The sequence below is a fragment of the Alosa alosa genome, chromosome 15, assembly GCF_017589495.1.
Source record: "Alosa alosa isolate M-15738 ecotype Scorff River chromosome 15, AALO_Geno_1.1, whole genome shotgun sequence".
Classification (NCBI taxonomy): domain Eukaryota; kingdom Metazoa; phylum Chordata; class Actinopteri; order Clupeiformes; family Clupeidae; genus Alosa; species Alosa alosa.
Genome location: NC_063203.1, coordinates 25,046,017 through 25,065,033, shown reverse-complemented (window position 1 = coordinate 25,065,033; position 19,017 = coordinate 25,046,017). Strand labels below are relative to the sequence as shown.

At 42.3% G+C, this 19,017-nt stretch overlaps 1 protein-coding gene across 1 annotated transcript in view; it reads left to right on the top strand.

The window, feature by feature from the left end:
* zgc:172282 (leucine-rich repeat and fibronectin type III domain-containing protein 1-like protein) overlaps window positions 1-19,017 on the top strand; it is a 142,815-nt gene that overhangs the window by 105,127 nt on the left and 18,671 nt on the right. Inside the window, 2 exon segments of the mRNA XM_048265422.1 lie at window positions 17,627-18,072; window positions 18,075-18,284. Of these exon segments, the coding sequence (XP_048121379.1) occupies window positions 17,627-18,072; window positions 18,075-18,284 (656 nt within the window).

The window sequence follows — 19,017 nt, the reverse complement described above, 5'->3', positions numbered from 1 at the left end:
ATGATACATGATATCCTTTGCTTAATCAGTGGTGTGGGCAGCTGTGGTGCCTCGTAAGTGTCACTTGGCCTCCATCTCCTCCTCCAATATGTGCAGATTGTTTTTCACTGAGTTTTAGAGTACAGTGTCCATCAACATTGTGTGTGTGTGTGTGTGTGTGTGTGTGTGTGTGTGTGTGTGTGTGTGTGTGTGTGTGTGTGTGTGTGTGTGTGTGTGTGTGTGTGCTGTATGAACTTGGCCTCCATCTCCTCCTACAAGATGTGCAGATTGTTTTTGTGTGTGTGTGTGTGTGTGTGTGTGATGAGGAGAGGATGAGGAAGAGAGGAGAGGAGAGCGGAGTGGTGTGTGTGTGCGCGTGCGCGTGCTGTATGAATGCTGCATTTGATATTATTGCCCCTGTAAAGAAGATAGATACATTTACAAACACAATTATTTATTTAGCAAATATTTTTATCCAAAACAACTTACAAAACGGGAATAACATTCTAGCTACATTGCGAAAGAGACGCTAGGTAACAATATATAATACTGCTGTACAATAAATACTACAACCGACGGATGAGAGTGCAGAAGTTTAAGTATTTGTAAGTAGATGTAGTTGAAGACGGCAGTGGTAGAAGAAGGAGGAAGGAGGAAGTAGAAGGATGGGAGAAAGGGAGGACATGGTTAGTGCATGGTTAGTGAATGGTTAGTACATGGTTAGTGCATGGTTAGTGCATGGTTAGTACATGGTTAGTGCATGGTTAGTACATGGTTAGTGCATGGTAGGGATGTCCCGATCCAGCTTTTTTGCACTTCCGATCAGATATATATTAAAAGTTTTAGCATCGGCGATAATCTACGATACCGGCCGATCCAAGCATGTATTAAAGATTAAAGATATTTACTTATTTTGTTGTTATACTCATGTTGAAAAGGGTTTTACTCTTAAGAACAACTAGCCAGTTAGTTTGAATAATCCACAATGGTTGGTAATGAGAAGCTGACCTGTTTATTCTTAACAGGGTTAAATAAACACAAAATAATAAATAGTCAATTAACCACACAAACTGAATTGGCATCAGTGCTCTGCTCTTGAACAACAAGAGTGTTAAACCAAGACTTAAAAAAGCCATCAGTGTAAACAATATTGTAAACAATATAAAATTATATATAAAAGCAACACACACAAAACCTGAGTAGGAAATAGCCAAATTACCACACACTCACTGAATTGGCTATAACAACCCAAATAACTGTCACACCTTCTACAGTATTGCTATCTCCTCCACACTTTACTGCTCCATCTCCATACTCCCTTCAGCTTCTACTGTTTGCCCTGGCTGCAGTCTGAGCATGATGGGGAGATTCTTCTTCACAAAGGTGATCATTTACATACTCTACATACTTGCTGCACACTGCCCCCACATACACAGCACATTGTCTTCAGGATCTTCTCCAACACACATCCTCTACATACTTACAGCACACTGCCCCCACCTACCCACACACACACACACACTACACACACACACACACAGTCACTGCTCCACTCCCTCCCGCCCCACACACATCTTCACTGTCATCACTCACATACATAACATACAGTGCTCTGCTTGCAATAGTAAGTCCCTGACCCCCAACACACACACTTACATCATCACTGTCATCACTTCACATACATACAGCACACTGCTTGCTACAGTAAGCCTCCTCTACATACTTGCTGCACACTGCCCCCCCCCCCACACACACAGCACATTATTTCATCAGGATCTTCTCCAACACACATCCTCTACATACTTACAGCACACTGCCCCCCAATACACAGCACATTGTCTCATGAGGAAGCTTCTCCAACACACATATTGCACACTGCCCTCTCCCCACATACACAGCACACTATCCCATCTCCCCTGTCATCCCCCAACACACACACCAAGACCCCTGGCAGTTGGGTTAGCCCCTTGAGCCGTGGATCTGCCCAAGGTTTCTTCCTTGGTAAGGGAGTTTTTCCTTGCCCCTGTTGCTCTTGGGTGCTCCTTGTTGGTGCCCTCCACCCAATCCCAATCCTCCCCCACCTTTTTTATGCAGCCCTTGCCACTTAATCCACTAAACCCCTCTTCTACTGCACTTTTTACCCCCCATTAATGCACAAATAGGCTGACACCAGACATAATTTCACTGCATTTCTTACTTCCAGTAACTATATGCATGTGACAATAAACTTCCTTGTATCCTTGTATCCTTGTATTTCAACATGCTCAGGTGTCAGCCTGCTCCTGTGCCCATCAATGATAAGTGAGACTGCGCTAAAAAGCCTCTCACTGTTGCGTTTTAAAAGCAATACTGATGCCACAACTGGTCTGGGTTTGCTGAAGTAACCTAGGCTACAGGCTGCATTTATTACAGAAAATCAAGCAACATAGCAATACTCTATTTAGAGACAGGAGCTTAAGTTTACCGCGACAACAGCTGTCACTAATTCACATCGTCGCAGGCTGCGCCAATGCACAGACTAAACGGTAAAAAAAAGTTATGATAGCCTACTGGAAGCTTCTACCCTTTTGGATGTGTCGAGTTGTAGGCCTAGGTGCACTTAGTTGTTAGCGATTGACCAGGTTTTTTTTAAATGAAATGTGTTTATTAGGCTAGCAGATTGTAAAAATAGGGAAATTAAAGTGCATGCTGTGCCTATACATTACACAAACAATCTTAAATCGCGGAGATAACATTCGTTAGACAGGCAAAGCTGTCTAAGCTTCAACTGTGACATGAAATGTTTGCTCGATAACTTTAAATTATTAGTGGGACATGCACACACAAGTGGGATGCTGGACAGATCGCTAGGTGTGCTGTAAAACGCGGACCGGAGTTTTGAAAACAAACTGGATCGGGAGTCCGGATCAGGATTTTCCCGTGTAGGCCGATCCCATATTGATATGCATTTTTTGCTAATATCGGCGGCCGATCCGATCCAAATATCGGATCGGGACATCCCTAGTGCATGGTTAGTGAATGGTTAGTGCATGTTAGTAGGAGGGGAGAAAGGGAGGGCATGGTTAGTGCATGGTTAGTGAATGGTTAGTACATGTTATTGAATGGTTAGTGCATGGTTAGTGCATGGTTAGTGCATGGTAAGTGCATGTCAGTAGGAGGGGAGAAATGAAGGGCATGGTTAGGGCATTGTTAGTGAATGGTTAGTGCATGTTAGCTTAAATAACAAGTGCTATATTGAAAACAATATCCGCATTGAGAGAATCCATATGGTTCGACAGGAAATCCACCGTCCGGCTGGAGTGGAGTGGAGTAGTGGACATCGGATTACAGGACAGCAGGGATTAGGATTGGGGGGTTTTGTCCCAATCTGTTGTCAAACAGCACTTCCAAGGTCTTGCCCTGGGCTCTCGGAGGAAATGCAGAAAGGGATTGTGTGGTGACACCAGGGCATAAAACAGGCCTAGGAGAGAGAGAGAGAGAGAGAGAGAGAGAGAGAGAGAGAGAGAGAGAGAGAGATAGAGAGTTTGTGTGTGTGTGTGTGTGTATGAGGGTGGGGGTGATCAGTCATTTCTGATGATGCCATGGTGGGTCTCGATTTCTAGTTTGTTTTTGAACAGCAACACATTTGCACATTCTTAGTGGATGCCCCATATGCTCCTCTTTAGCGGATGCCCCATATGCTCATCTTTAGCGGACGCCATCTAATGTGGCTTGTATCACATAAGATTGTCCTTGATTAAAGGGGTGGTTCAGGATTTTGGACATAGGACCTCATTTCCAAGTAAGCAAGTGTGATATTTATCAGTGGAGACCGTTTTCAACACGTTTCATCCAGTCCTTCTAATTGCAGAGTTCGCAGGTGCTAGGCTAAGCGCAAGTCAACGGTATGTGCTAGCCTGCCACTAAAAACAGTCTTACCTACTCTAAAGGACACTTTCGAGGCAAATTCCAGACAATCGATGTAAATGTCTGTGTTGATAGAATAGTGTAAGAAATACAACTACCCTCGCATCGGCGTTGCAATAGTTATACTTTGTCCCCTGAAGTTGGTAGTAGTCATTTTGCATCTCAGCGGGGCGGACTGATATTACCAAGGCTACTACTAGGTATCCCCATTGGAGTCGCGGCTTTACTGTTTACTTTTTTGGCGCAGTACTACTAACTGGAGCAAGTATAATTCCGCCGCTGCTAAGACACTAGTCCCTCAAAATGTAATGCGATCGTTGAAATGCAAGGATAGAATAATGTTAGAAATAAAACTATCAATACAGACATTTACATCGATAGTCTGGCGTTATAATTTATTTGCCTTGGGTGTACTACTTTGGAGTGGGTAAGACTGTTTTTAGTGGCAGGCTAGCACATACCGTTGACTTGCGCTAGCCTAGCACCTCACGAACTCTGCAATTAGGACTGGATGAAACGTGTTGAAAACGGTCTCCACTGATAAATATCACACTTGCTTACTTGGAAATGAGGTCCAATGTCCAAAATCCTGAACCACCCCTTTAAGAAGGGTCAATCTGTTTATCTCAAAATCTCTCTCTCTCTATCTATCTCTTTTTTTTATATCTCTCTCTCTCAAATACATTTAAGCCCTATTTTTAAAAATGGACAAATATTAGATATAAGTAAGCGTTAAGATGCTGCATGCTGTTTTAGGACAACATTTTAATCGAATGCTTTTTTTGCACATGTACCCATTAGCTGAGTAATTGTCTGCAGGTGTGGTAATGAGGAGTTAATTGGGCCACACCCACGCTGATGCTCTTTAAAAAGGTATTTTTGTGTGACAGAGCGATGGATGTGCAAGTTATTGTGTGTTCATTCTTAAACATTTTGATAAATTAAAAAAAGAGTTTTTTAAAGAAAAATATCTTCACTGTGTTTATGTTTAAAAAAAAAACAAGATGGTGGACACTTTTTCACACCAGTTACAACCCAGCTAAACACACGCTCACACACACACACACACACACACACAAACACACACACACACACAAAACACACACACACACACACACACACACACACACACACACACACACACACACACACACACACACACACACACACACACACACACACACACAAACAACACACGCACACACACACACACACACACACACAAACACACGCTCACACACACACACACACACACACACACACACACACACACAATCTCATTTTTGTAATGGCTGACTCTTGGTATGTTCCCGGTGTATGGCAGTGTGTCCGTCCGCCCATGTAAAGTAATCTGGCACAGATGATACTGCCAGTCATGGAGACAGTGCCTGCCCTCCCGAAAAGCCTATTTTGAAGATCAAAACAAAAAACATCTTAAATCGGCTCAAAATCCCCACAAACACATAGACACACACAAACAAACAAACACACACACACACACACACACACACATAGACACACAAACACAAACAAACACACACACACACACACCAAACACACACACAGGCTGTTACACTAGAACACGTCTTGATCACACAGTAAAAAAAACAGCCTCGCCAGATGGGATTACGCACAGATTGTGATCACTTCTCTGTGTGTGTGTGTGTGTGTGTTTGTTTTTGAGTGTGTGTGTGTGTGTGTGTGTGTGTGTGTGTGTGTGTGTGTGTGTGTGTGTGTGTGTGTGTGTGTGTGTGTTTCTGTGAGTGTGTGTGTGCTGTGTTTGTTTCCGCCACTGACATTTGTTTGAAGGAGCATATGCAGAATGAGAGCCCTGGGTGATGGAAAAACAGAGAGAGAGAGAGAGAGAGAGAGAAAGAGGAGATAAGAAAGGAGATAGCTATGAGAGAGTGTCAGAGACAGCACACAAGCCCTTGCTGTTTTGTGCGGCCCGAGACATAATCCACTTTGCAGAGTTCATGGAGGTGCCTTGATAAGGTGGCAGCCTCCGTTTGAACTTTCAGCACAATCTCGCCGCCATGGCAGAGGTGAAATTACCACAGTTTGAATCAGCTTACTGCTCAGAAAAGAATGTTGTTCTTTTTCTGTTGGTTTTATTTAGTTTCTGTCTGTCTTCTTATTTTAGTATTTTATAAGAATCCTAATCCCTCCCTTTATGATTGAATACACAGATCTAATTCAATTAGCATGTCTATCTGTGGCAGATATTACTCTGAACAGATAAAAGCATTACAATGAGAAATGCCAGTCATAACGTCTGGGACTAGTCAGGTGTTGATGGTGAGGCTCAAAACTGATTTAAAGGATCTTCCTCTGATTAACACACTGTTTGCCAAGGCAGTGTAGTAACACAGAAGACAATGTATGACGTTTCCTGTTCTCATAAAAGCCAGTTCTGTTGTAATATGTTTCAGAAGGTAGCATTATAACCAGAATGTAGCATGCTAACAGATTGTGGAGGTCAATATAACAGATCTCAGAATAGGGTTTGACAAAGTTTTGCATATTCCATGCCCCTTTCATTATGAAACTCTTCACTGTAATTATGGATATAAAGTCTACTGTGAATATAGCTTAATTTAATTTGTGTAGAAATTAATATCTATTAAATGTTATTATCTTATATTTATTATTATATATTATATTATTTAAATATGAAATATTTAATCAAACTATTTAATTTAACACCGACAGACTCAGAGAATCCTGACCTCATACTGATGAAAATATATGATTATTTGTCCGATTAAATTATTAATATGCAGCTTCACTAAATAAAAAGAAATAGTTAAACCAAGTGACTTCCCACTTCTGCAGAACTATCAGTGAATGTTTATAGATTCCCCTTGCATCTTAGCAAAGACCTTGCTAATCCCACTGCATAGTTACTGAGATCCATTCTTCTCCTCTTTCCTCTCCCACTGTCAATGACCTCTTGTCATGTCTGAGTGAGACCATATGACAAAAACAACAAACAAACAAACAAAGCAACAGGGACAAAATCACTTCTGAACAGAATCTGCTCTGTAGACAAAATATTGAGAAAGTCACCTGCTTGTAGTTTATGAGACGTACCACATCCGCCACGTCAGTATTCGGTGCAGACATTTCCAAAACGCCCAAGGTATCTTTGATCTGATTGCCTCACTCCCTTTGAAGCTCCAAAGTGCTTTTTTGATAGTTCAGCTGAGCTAAACAGGAGGAATTTTTGATACCGTCTGTGATAGTGAAGGCAAAGCAAACATTAAAAAAAGATCAAGGAAGTCTCGCTAGTCTGTGTGTTTCACTGATGTAGCAAGGTGCTGGCGGAAAAAAAAAATGTCATTACTGGAGTAGGAAACTAGAGTTCCAAGTCAAGACGAACTGGCCAGGGTATCCAAATGAGATACTTCAAAAGAGACTTTAAAGTGAAGAGACTGAAAGTGCGAGAGACTTTTGCCATGCGGTAATAAGACACGGCCTTAAGATAGAAAGATATGCAACTCTTTTGAGGCACTTCCGAATCCTGCTCCATCGACTGTTTTGTATCCTGTTATTTTATTGATTTATTTTTTTGTTTCAAAAATGAAAGAAGCCCGACGATTAACACTGACCCCGGAATAGTCTTTGTAGATTCATCTTTATTGACTGTTTCATTATCTTCCTCTCTGCTATTGTTCGCTTCAGTAGAAAAGTGAAATCTTCACAAATTGTGTCCTTCATTATCTCTGCGACTCTAGGCCCTGGACTACAATTTCACTAGTTGTCTGGAAATGGTGTTGCGCTATCAAAGCAATCATGTGTACTGTGTATGCATATGTACAGTATGAATAATGGTTGCTTCTGCTGTAATCCCTACTGAGGTTATTCATTTAATAAATTGAAAAAAAAAGTAAAAACAAAATACAAAAGCAAGTAATAGCTAAAATGAAGTGATGTAAGTGTGTAATATACGACTATCGTTCAAGGTTTCTGTCAACGTATTGGAATTGAATAGATGCCTGCACAGGTCACTACAAATGAAACAGGAACTTAATACTGTGCGGCTCTGGATGAGCTTTATTTGCAGTAGACAACTGGCTCAGTCACCACCCCACATCTGGCTCTAATCTGGCCCTGACATGGCATAGACACGGCACACCATCAGCTGGGATGGGTTGTGATGCAAACATCCACACTCAAATGGCCATGAAGACTAAGTCTCATTGCATTACCTTTGTGTACGCAATATGCTATAAATAAAATGGCCCTGCCCTCATAAATTTTGAAGTTTTATTCGAGGATACAGTCTGACCTGGTAGCTACCTCAAGCCTATGATAAAGCAGTAGCTGCCTGACTATCGACAAGGTAAAGTAAATACACCAGGCAAGTAAAAACGTCAGCATAGACCAGTGCCATGAGGTGGACGCAGATGAATGACCAGATAGCTTCATTGTTGACACCAGGAACACACAACAACACAACCGAACAAACAAATAGTGTTGGGTTGTTTGCTCTGTGCCTGCCCACTTCCTGAGCACTAGGCGAGGTCGCTGACATCAGCCTGGGAGAGGGGGATGCCTCTAGATGTGACAAGACAGCTAGACGGAGCCTCACTTCATTACTCGGTAGCAGGGTGAATTATTTATGGCAAGAGGGTGTTCTGGGTGTCGAGAAAGCATTTTGCATTTCACAGGTGGCACAGACTAAAACACAAAAAACAGCAAGAAGTGCGGGTGTCTCTGTTGCTTTTTGGGTCACAGGAGTTGTAATGTGTGAAATCTTGGATGTGCTATGCAGAGCTATCGAAAAGAAAAAGGCTGTTTCTGTACTGTAATCCCACCTGAGTCTACCGTTTCTTCACTCTCTTAGAGGGATATATGTGTGAAATATAGACTGTCTGTGTTTCAAGGATGTCTGAAGCGACTATATGTTATGTGCTCAACTGGAAACAGCTTCTCAGGTGTTCTACCCCCTGTGAGCATAGTTACTGATGAAACATATTCTTGTCTGCTGTGCGTCGGTTTGAGTCAACATGTCAAATCAACACGTGTAAAAATGAACATGCAAAATTAACTCATGTATATCTTTGTTAAAACAATGAGCTAGTATGCGCTTTCATAATGGTGGACTGTTTGAAAAGCTTATAATCTTCACATCTTTGCAGATTATTGCATAATTAGAGTGTTAGACAATTAGACACAAGGCATTTTAATCACTGGGTGGATTTGTGTGTATAACACCAGATACCTTGGAGAAATGTAATTGATTCAGTCAGCTGTAAAGCGTCAACTATGAGAGGCCATGCAGCACACATACCTACAGATAATGAATTGATGATTAACTGATAATTGATTGATAAGAGAGCCCAAATCACACTGCTTTTTGCATTTGGTATCAGTCCAGTTGTCTCTACACGACACGATGTCCCACAAAATTAGAACAGAAAGTCAGTACCACAAAATGAATAATGATCGGTTTTATCCTTCTCTATTGATTAGATAGTTTTGGTTATTTATTTGTTTGTGGTCAGCAGTGGCCAATATGCCTGTGTCCATGTGCTGGCGTTAAATCCTGCGGTACCGGTTGGAGGCTACTGACGGAGATCGGATGCTGTGGGTTTATTTGATGTGCTGTATGAAACCCCTGGGTGTTGCCAAGACCGGCAAGATAAATGGAGAGAGAGAGAGAGAGGATGAATAGCTTGTCTTTTTTTGTCATTGCAACGGGCCCCTCGACAACAATTTCACCGGAAGTAGGTAATGGATTTTGCTTTCTGCGCGCTTGCCATTACACTCGCCTCATTTCTCACATAGATGTCAACTCATCATCACTATTTAACCCTTAAAGGAGTACCGTCATCACTATTTAACCCTTAAAGGAGTACCGTCATCACTATTTAACCCTTAAAGGAGTACCGTCATCACTATTTAAGAATAAACAGATGAATAAACATACAAGAACGATCTCACAAAAGGAAAAACAAAGAAGTCAAGCAAGGCTACAGGGATGGATAGAGAGAAAGGGAGAGAGAGAGAGGGAGTACATAATAAACCTGCTTGCTGCTGAAAATGACTGAATGTGCTAATAGCTCTCCGCTAGTGGAGCCTGGAGCACTGGGAAGTAATGAGAGAATAGCACATCATCCACTGGGGCACCGCACCTCTCCAATAAGACCTGCTCTTCCCTGCTCTTCCGCTATGCTCTGTGAATGCCACACTTTTATTGTGTGTGTGGGAGTGTGGCTGTTCATGGTCGCTGAACCCACCTGGAATTTATTTGGCATAGATACTGTATGTCACCTCCTCCCCTGCTAATATTACATTTGTTTGATGGGAGAAGGGGTAGTCGTGTAGTTATACAGTCACGAAATGTGGAGCCCTCCTGCTATTTGTTTTGCATAGATTAGTCAACACTGACACCTCCTCTTCCTCCTCCTCCTCCTCCTCTTTTACAGTAATATTACTTCAGTATGATGGATGGGGGGGTAATCATTGATGGTCTTGTGGAACCCCCCTAAAGCATATTTGAACAAGTGGCCCTGGCATTGCAATGCTGTATAATTATGCTTTTTGTATTGAACCGTGCCCGTTTAAACATGCCATTCCTGTAGAAAACCCGTAGCCCAATTGCATGCCCGCAGGTATACCTGCTTTTAACATAGGACTACCTGTGCTGTTAGCCACAGAATAATGACATTAGCCTACACAGCAGTAATGTATTATTTAGCGTAAGGCATCACATTTTCACGGCATAATCTCTAATGTCAGTTATAGATTACAGGCTGAAGTAGCCTGCTAGCGAGAGACTTCTGTCATATCAATTAAAATTGACCTACATAACGAAGTTTGTTCACTGCTGGCAAGTAAGCAATCAATCAAGCACAACAAAGGCTGTCACTTGAATGGCGTTTGCTAACGTTAGCAATCAAACAATCTTAGATAGCTAAAAAGTTTTGAAACAGAAAAGTGAATTATTTTATGGATTTCAGATTATTTTCGGATCCCTTGGCGTTATGCCGTAAAACCTATCAATCTGAGCATGCCTGACTCACATCGGGTAGCGACTCACATCGGGGAGTGACAAGGTGTAGAGTCACACAGTTAATTAATTCTCTGATGTGACCTTTGTTTGCCACAGACTGAATTATTATCTTTTAATAATGTCGGCTCTGTGTTTGAGAGGGGCAGTTTAGGTCTCTCCCTTGCCTGGCACAAGAGATCTGGGGTTGGGCAGTACCAGGCGTGGCTCTAAGGCAGACGCCATGTGGGAAACCTTGTCAGCTGCAGCAGCGGAGATAAGAATAGCCTCCCTCCAGGTCCCTCAGGATTCACATTGTTTGTCAGAATCCATTCAGATGTTGTGCTGGTGAATCGTTATAGACTGGCCAGAGGAATGCAGCGCAGTATTTTCTCTTCTCGTCACCCTTCATCAAATTCTTCATCTCTCTCTCTCTCTCTCTCTCTCTCTCTCTCTCCACTCTTTTGTTCTGTGGGAGTGGCAGTGTTTATTAGCAGCTAGTAGCAGGTGCTATTCTTATTTTTCGCCTTGATGAAAACACTCAGAAAGCCTGGCTACAATATTTATACAATATTAGTTATTTGAATGTCAAAACAAACTTTTGCAATAAATGAAGAAAGGGATGGCACATTAAATTGCAGATTGCTGGCATGTAATTATGTGAGCCTGAGTAACTCTCAGTGTTGTTTTATGCAACACTCAAGGATGATTAACCGTTAATGGCATCACGCTGGAATGCCACACACTCTTATTATCATAGAGTGCGTGTGTGTGTGTGTGTGTTTAGAGCCTAGTGCTACATAAACGTGAGGTCTGATGTTCTATGTTCTAGACACTTTTTTTTGCCAAAAAGAAATGATTTGAATGAATTGATCCCCCTTCCCCAAGCTGCCCATTCTTTCCACACTAAAAAAAGCAATGGTGTTCATAGACATCTGTGTACCTCTAAATGAGAGGCAGAAATGATACATACTGCTGCAAGGAATCGTTATGTTGTTCCAGAGGCACAGACATAAGTGGTGTGATTTGACTGTTGAATGTTATTTTTGTCGTGAGTCGTGATATATTTATATTTTACTCTGCTGTTGTAAACAAAAACTATCTCCAAAGAGCTATATCTACTGACAAATTATTGTTCAAGGTATTGTTCACTATTCTTGAGGTTGCGTGTGTGTGTGTGTGTGTGTGTGTGTGTGTGTGTGTGTGTGTGTGTGTGTGTGTGTTTGTATGTGTGTCTGTGTGTGTGTGAGAGAGTGTGCTCAAGTCAGATATGGGTAGGACTACGGCTGTGTTCTGGCCCAAAGCCATTCCAAATCATCTCGTCAGTCCTGGGCGTTTGTTAAGCTGCCAGATAGAGAATTAAAAATGAAATGAAATCATACCACTGTGCTCCAATCATCCCGTAAATATACACAATCATGTCCAATAAGACCTTACACTGAGAGTTGCAATTCACAGATGAGACCCACTACTGCCTGTGAAGAGCAGGAGAACGCAGAGAGGAAATAGTCCTAATACACAGAACTGCTTGAGTGCCCATTCCACAAACCATGTGAGCACAGCTACTATTGTGATCTGTTTTAAAAAAAGATTATCCGTGGTTGAAAGAAGTCGCACATACAACACACACACACGCACACACACAAGCACGCACGCACGTATGCATGCACGCACGCACACACACAAACACGCATGCACGCCACACACACACACGCACACACACACACACACACACACACAAAAACACACAGGTGACACACCACACACACAACAGCACATCCCCGCTCCTGCACAAGAGTGCAGTCCCACAGGGAATATCATTGTGCCCGTTTACTTTAACACCAACCTATAGTACATTTATTTTATGCTACAAATCTCTGGGAAGAATCAATGTTATGGGCCCGCAGTATTGATCCTGGGATTGGTTGTGTTGATGGAGCTTCTGGTAAGGCCCCGGGCTCTAGGGTTTTTAAATTACTTAACCTCAGTAGCTGCACATAAGATTGACTCTACCATAGTACATCACTGGATGCCTGTGTCCTGTGTAGCCTACAGTTTACTTTAAGACAGGAAGAAAGGCTCCTACAGTAGCTCATGCCCATCTACTGTACATTTGCATGTAATTACTATTACTAGTGTTATTATGGACCACGCTGACAGCGGTCATATAGGTTTAATCAGTTTTTTTTTTTTTTTTCTTTTTCAAGATGCCCAAATTTCCGTCAATGATTCCCGGACACTGAAAGACCTGGGTACACTAAAACTTGGTGGACATGTAACCCCACATGGATAGCATGGAACCATCGTTTTTCGTTTTGATCTGTAGCCCTCCGTTGAATTGGACCCCCTGAAAGGAGGGTGGTAGGCAGACACAGTTTTCTGTGAATATCTCGAAAACCGTAGGGTTTAGGAGGACCATTTTTTTTGTATGTTGATCTCAAGGGGCCATGTCAACCCATTCCATAACCACTCATTTCATGTATAGCGCCACCTAGTTAAACACAAAAAAGTAAAAATGAGGTGGTGTAATTGAAGGTATCTGTGACCTAACATAGTCAAAACTGCACAAAATTGGAAGTGTAGGATCATTATGACACCCCATGTATGCACGCCAAGTTTTGTGGAATTCCGTTCATGGGGGGCCACACAAAAATTAATTTATGTTACTATACACCAACTGGCCTGTGGGTGGCCGGAGACAGTTTTCTGTGAATATCTCGAGAACCGTAGGGCCTAGGAGGTCCACCTTTTTTTTGTATGTTGGTCTTAAGGGGCATGTCAACCCATCCCATTACCACTTATTTCATGTATAGCGCCACCTAGTTAAAAAAAATTAAAAGCAAAAAATGAGGTGTTTTCATCTCAATATCTCTGGCTGACAAGGTCAAAACTGCACGAAATTAAAAGAGTAGATCATTATGACACCCTCTGAATGCATGCCAAGTTTTGTGTACTTTCGTTCATGGGGGGCCTACAATAAAATAATTTATGTGTACATTTAGTGACGTACACCAACAAGGATTCCCGACACTGAAAGACCGGGGTACACAAAACTTGGTGAGCATGTACCCCCACATGGATAGCATGGAACCGTTATTTTTTCGTTTTCATCTGCAGCCCCCCTGCTGGACTGGACCTCCGAAAGGAGGGTAGGGCAGACACAGTTCTCTGTGAATCTTTTTTATGGTATGTTGGTCTCAAGGGCCCACATCAACCTGGCTCATAATCACTCATTTGTGATTTGCCCCGCCGTAAAAAAAAATGAAAATCAGTAGGATTAAAAGAAAGCCAAAATAAATATTCATCATCATCATCATGGCTGCATTTTCAGTATTGGCGAAGTAGTCGCTTGTCCACTACTAGATGGCGCATCGTTGCAGTGAGACGTAATTTTGTTGGAAGTTAAAAGTGGGTTGAAAACAATGGACGCTTCATACAAGGACTGTAATTTAACGCTTGCTTTAACATCTAATAAGGATAGGACGATGTTCACATGAAGTGTAATTCCATTTCTTCTTGAAGCCGAAATAAATCTAAGGATGTTTCTCGGACATGCTTGGTTTTACTGCAGGTAATTAATCTTGTAATATCAATAAGGACCTAGGTAATGTTACCGTTATGCTGGTTGGAGGATGGAGGCATTTGATTGATTGCATTTGTAGAAAACTATAAATGCGGTTATACCAAGCAAATTGATAGCAGCACTGTTTGTATCTTTTCGACTGTCATTTATTGCACGTGCTACAAAAAATCATTCTGTGCAATGGAAGATTTACCAACGCTATATCGGGTCTGATACAGTTTTGCCTATACATCGCGAGACTGAGACGCCTGTTTATTTTGTTTTTTAAGTGCAGGGTGTGAGAGGGGAATCGATGTGCTTTGATTACAGCTTGGTAGTTGTAGTCTGTGAAATTAAAAAAGCACGCAGTGTGTGAAGTATCCAAACAATGACACCTTCATTTCATTATGGCTGCTTTAGCAAAACACCTTTAAGCTACTGTGTAGTGGGTCCCATTTAGAAGTGGCTACTTCATTCGCCAGCTTTTCTTGACTCATGAGCTGCGTGAATGTTATTACAACTTTTCGCCACGATATGACAGTTTAAGTCCCATTGATACTGTAAGGCTAAGCCATTGGTTTCAAAGGAGATTTTATTTGTGTCGTTAGCATAGCCTATTGACAATTTATGTTGTCAATAGGCCTACCTTATAATCCTACCTGTAGCTTAGGGAAGCTAACAACTTTCTATTAGGATCTAGTTTGTTAGTTACCGCTTTGTCATAACTCCCGATGCATTTTTGCATTTAGAATAGCCAGAGCGTATATCTCAATCGAAAAATTAAACAATATCGGGTGCCTATGGACTAGGCTGGGTGAACCCAGCCTGATCTGCCCGCTATTTATTTTTTGATTTCTTAAAAGATTGAGCTTGGTCTGATGAAAGCCAGACTAGCCATGGACCTCAGTTAAACAATGCAAGGGAACATGAATCAGCCTATATTTGCACTAACAATAACGGACAAAAGCTTTTTCAACTTTGGCCCGTTAAAATGTGTATGAACAGTCTAGCGAATGCATTTCATCAAGGCCCATTTGGACATGTCAGTTATTTGCACCACTGGTTAGATGTAAAACAGCATTTCGTTTCAGACTAGGCTACTGTTACTTAATTTGTGCATTAACAATAACGTTTCAGACTACTGTTACTTAATTTTGTGCATTGACAATAAAGTATTACATGAACTAAAGATGACTAAAATCTTATGTAGAAGAAGAAACATTCACAAAAAAAATCCATCCATCCAAAAAATGACCTTTGTTTTTGATAGCTGTTGAAAAAACGGCATGGAACTGACAGAGATGTTTTTTGTTTTATAAATACATAAAAAAATAAATAAATAAATAACATTATGCTGATATCTTTTGCTTTTCCCAAATACAATGTAGCCTACAGGTGTAAGTGACCTTTCATCAATCCAGTTGCAATGGATGAACTGTGATGAACTGCCCCACTTGTGATTGTTTAGAGATTTTAAAGGTTTTATAACAATTCTACATCTTCTTTGGCTATTCTACAACTATTCACCTTTTTCAGCACCAGTAGGTAATTCTTTCTGTGCAGTCAACACACACACTCAGGCATGCCAAACAAGCATACACAAAAAAGTTTCAAGAGTGGGGGATGGAGTAAAATATGGAGACAAATTGAAGTGTGATTTATTTTTCATGAACGGATGTACAGGACTGAGCGGCACATATTTTTAGGTCGCTATGCGGTACATCTAGTTACTAATACTCTTAATTACTAGTTAGGGGCTGTGGTTAAAACGCGTGGCTAAGCAATGCCACACATTTCTTAGGCTAAAACATTTTATGTCACTTACTGCAAACATCACCTAACCAACCGCTAGCTGTCTGTGTCCTGAATACACTGTGAAAATATGTGATCTCTGTTGACAGCCCAGGCTCCAAAAATGGCAACAAAAACAACCTGGGAAAAACATAACAAACTGTTCCAGCAAATCACAGACAAGATGCGCGTTTAGGACAGTTTCAATTGCACAGGAGCAGCACGGGAGGGAGGGGGAGGAAGTAGCGAGCTAGCTCTCCGTTTTGTTTGAAAGTCAACGAGTGAGCGAGCAAGAAGTGACGTCACCCAGCATCGCTTAGAGCACCTTTACTTCATTAGAAGGTTGCTGGTTCGAGCCTGTCAAAGTGTCCTTGATCGAGACACTGAACCCCAAACTCCCAATGTGCCGGTTGGCGCCTTGTATGGTAGCTCCCTCCATCAGTGTTTGAGTGTGTGAATGGGGCACTATGAGGCCTTTCTATGTAAAGAGTGCTCGGAGGAGTTGAAGAGCCCTATATAAACACAGTCCATTTGTCATCTACTAGACTGAGCGTTTTTACCTTTTTTTCCATTTCTGCTCTCTTTAGACAGTCACATTATGGCTAATGTCAACATTCATATTCTTTGCTCTCATTTCATTCTGTCTGGAATTTGATTCCTTGATTAGTCTTAAGCAGCCTGTTATGTTGTGATGCATTCAACGATTGATTCATCCAGTTATTTGATAATTCCCTGGTATGATCCAAACTGTAAGTCAGGACATTTGTTTAATTAGACTACCGGTAATCGCTTCATACATGGGCCACACATTTCTTTTATATTTTCTGCATCTCTTTGGTTTATTTACATTTCATGAATTGTTTGATTAATGGATTTCTTATTCACAGTGCTTCCCTCTTACCAGTATTTCTTACAGTAATTACTTAATAATTAATTCATTTCTTAATTACTACATTTCCTTATTCATTGATTTGGCTCTGGACACATGTGATTAACTGGGTTATTTCCCAGCTGAACTATTCATTAATGTGCTCATCCATCCATCAGGACTTCCTGCTTTTAATATTACCACCATATGTGTACTGATTAAGTACATGAAATGCAACTTCCTGTTGAACTCTTCGAGGATTATCTTGTCCAGCTGTCAGAACTTTTTGGTTTTATTTATTATTTTATTATGACTCATGTGTACTATGTGAAATGCACTTTCCTGTTGTCCTGGTTCAAGCATATAGAGCATTTTTCCCCCTAGCTTGATGATTCTATGAAGAAGTTAGGACTTTCCAGTATTGTGTGAAGTGCAACAACTGTTTAATAGATGTGTTATAGTAATATATATTTGTTGTTTAGTTATAATAATTCATGTTGTTTGGTTGTTGTTCTGTTTGCAGGATGATTCCATCCACCAGTCAAGACTTCCTGGTGCGTGACTTAGTCTCGGGTCGTGAGTACGAACTGTGTGTGCTGGCGGTGTACGACGACAGCCTGAGCTCGCTGACCGCCACGCGTCAGGTGGGCTGCGTCCAGTTTGTCACGGAAACGGAGTACAGCCAGTGCCAGTCGCTGCACAGCCAGTTCCTGGGCGGCACCATGATCATCATCATCGGCGGCATCATTGTGGCCTCGGTGCTCGTCTTCATCATCATCCTCATGATCCGCTACAAAGTCTACAGCACCCACGGCGGCGAGTCCGGCAAGGCCAGTGCCATGGCGACCCTGCGCGCGCAGACCAACGGGGGCCAAGCGGCGGCCGGACAGGTGCCGCGCTCCGGATCCAAAGTCACAGACTCCTCTCAGGAGGAGCAGCCCACCATGGGCTTCTCCGCAGGGTGCGGCGGCTGGGCGGGGTGGTGGGGTGGGGTCCGAACGCGGGCAGCCTGAAGGACTCCGTGGCGCTGGTGGTGGACTGCGAGAAGTCTGCCCGTGTGGAGATCACGGGCGAGGACATTGTGTCGCCAACAAAGCGGCGCCACTCCAGGACTTACATAGAGCTCAAGGGACAGCCGCCACTGTCGGGCAAAGAGGGCAAGAGTGCAGAGCCTTCAGAGAGTAAGTGAAGGGTGTGTGTGTGGGTGTGTGTGTGTGTGTGTCTGTGTCTGTCTGTGTGTGTGTGTGTGTGTGTGTGTGTGTGTTGTGTGTGTGTGTCTGTGTGTGTGGTGTGTGTGTGTGTGGTGTGTGTCTGTGTGTGTGTCTGTGTCTGTGTGTGTGTGTGTGTGTGTGTGTGTGTGTGTGTGTCTGTGTGTGTGTGTGTGTGTGTGTGTGTGTGTGTGTGTGTGTGTGTGTGTGTGTGTGTGTGTGTGTGTGGGTCTGTGTCTGTGTGTGTGTGTGTGTGTGTGTGTGTCTGTGTCTGTGTGTGTGTCTGTGTGTGTGTGTGTGTGTGTGTGTGTGTGTGTCTGTGTCTGTGTGTGTGTGTGTGTGTGTGTGTGTGTGTGTGTGTGTGTGGTAGAGAGAGCATTCAAAGCACACTTTTACGTCATCCCCACGTTTGGCTCAGCCTTTTAAGGACAGCATGGATGCAGGCAGGAATAGTCACAAGGGATGTGGATGGTTCAGCAAGCAAGGGAAGAAAAAATGACAGCCACTGATAAAAAAAAAAAACTATTGCTCTAACAACGAACTCTGTGTGTGTGTGTGTGTGTGTGTGTGTGTGTGTGTGTGTGTGTGTGTGTGTGTGTGTGTGTGTGTGTGTGTGTGTGTGTGTGAGAGTGTGAGGGGTGTGTGTGTGTGTGTGTGTGTGTGTGTGTGTTTGTGTGTGTGTGTGTGTGTGTGTGTGTGTGTGTGT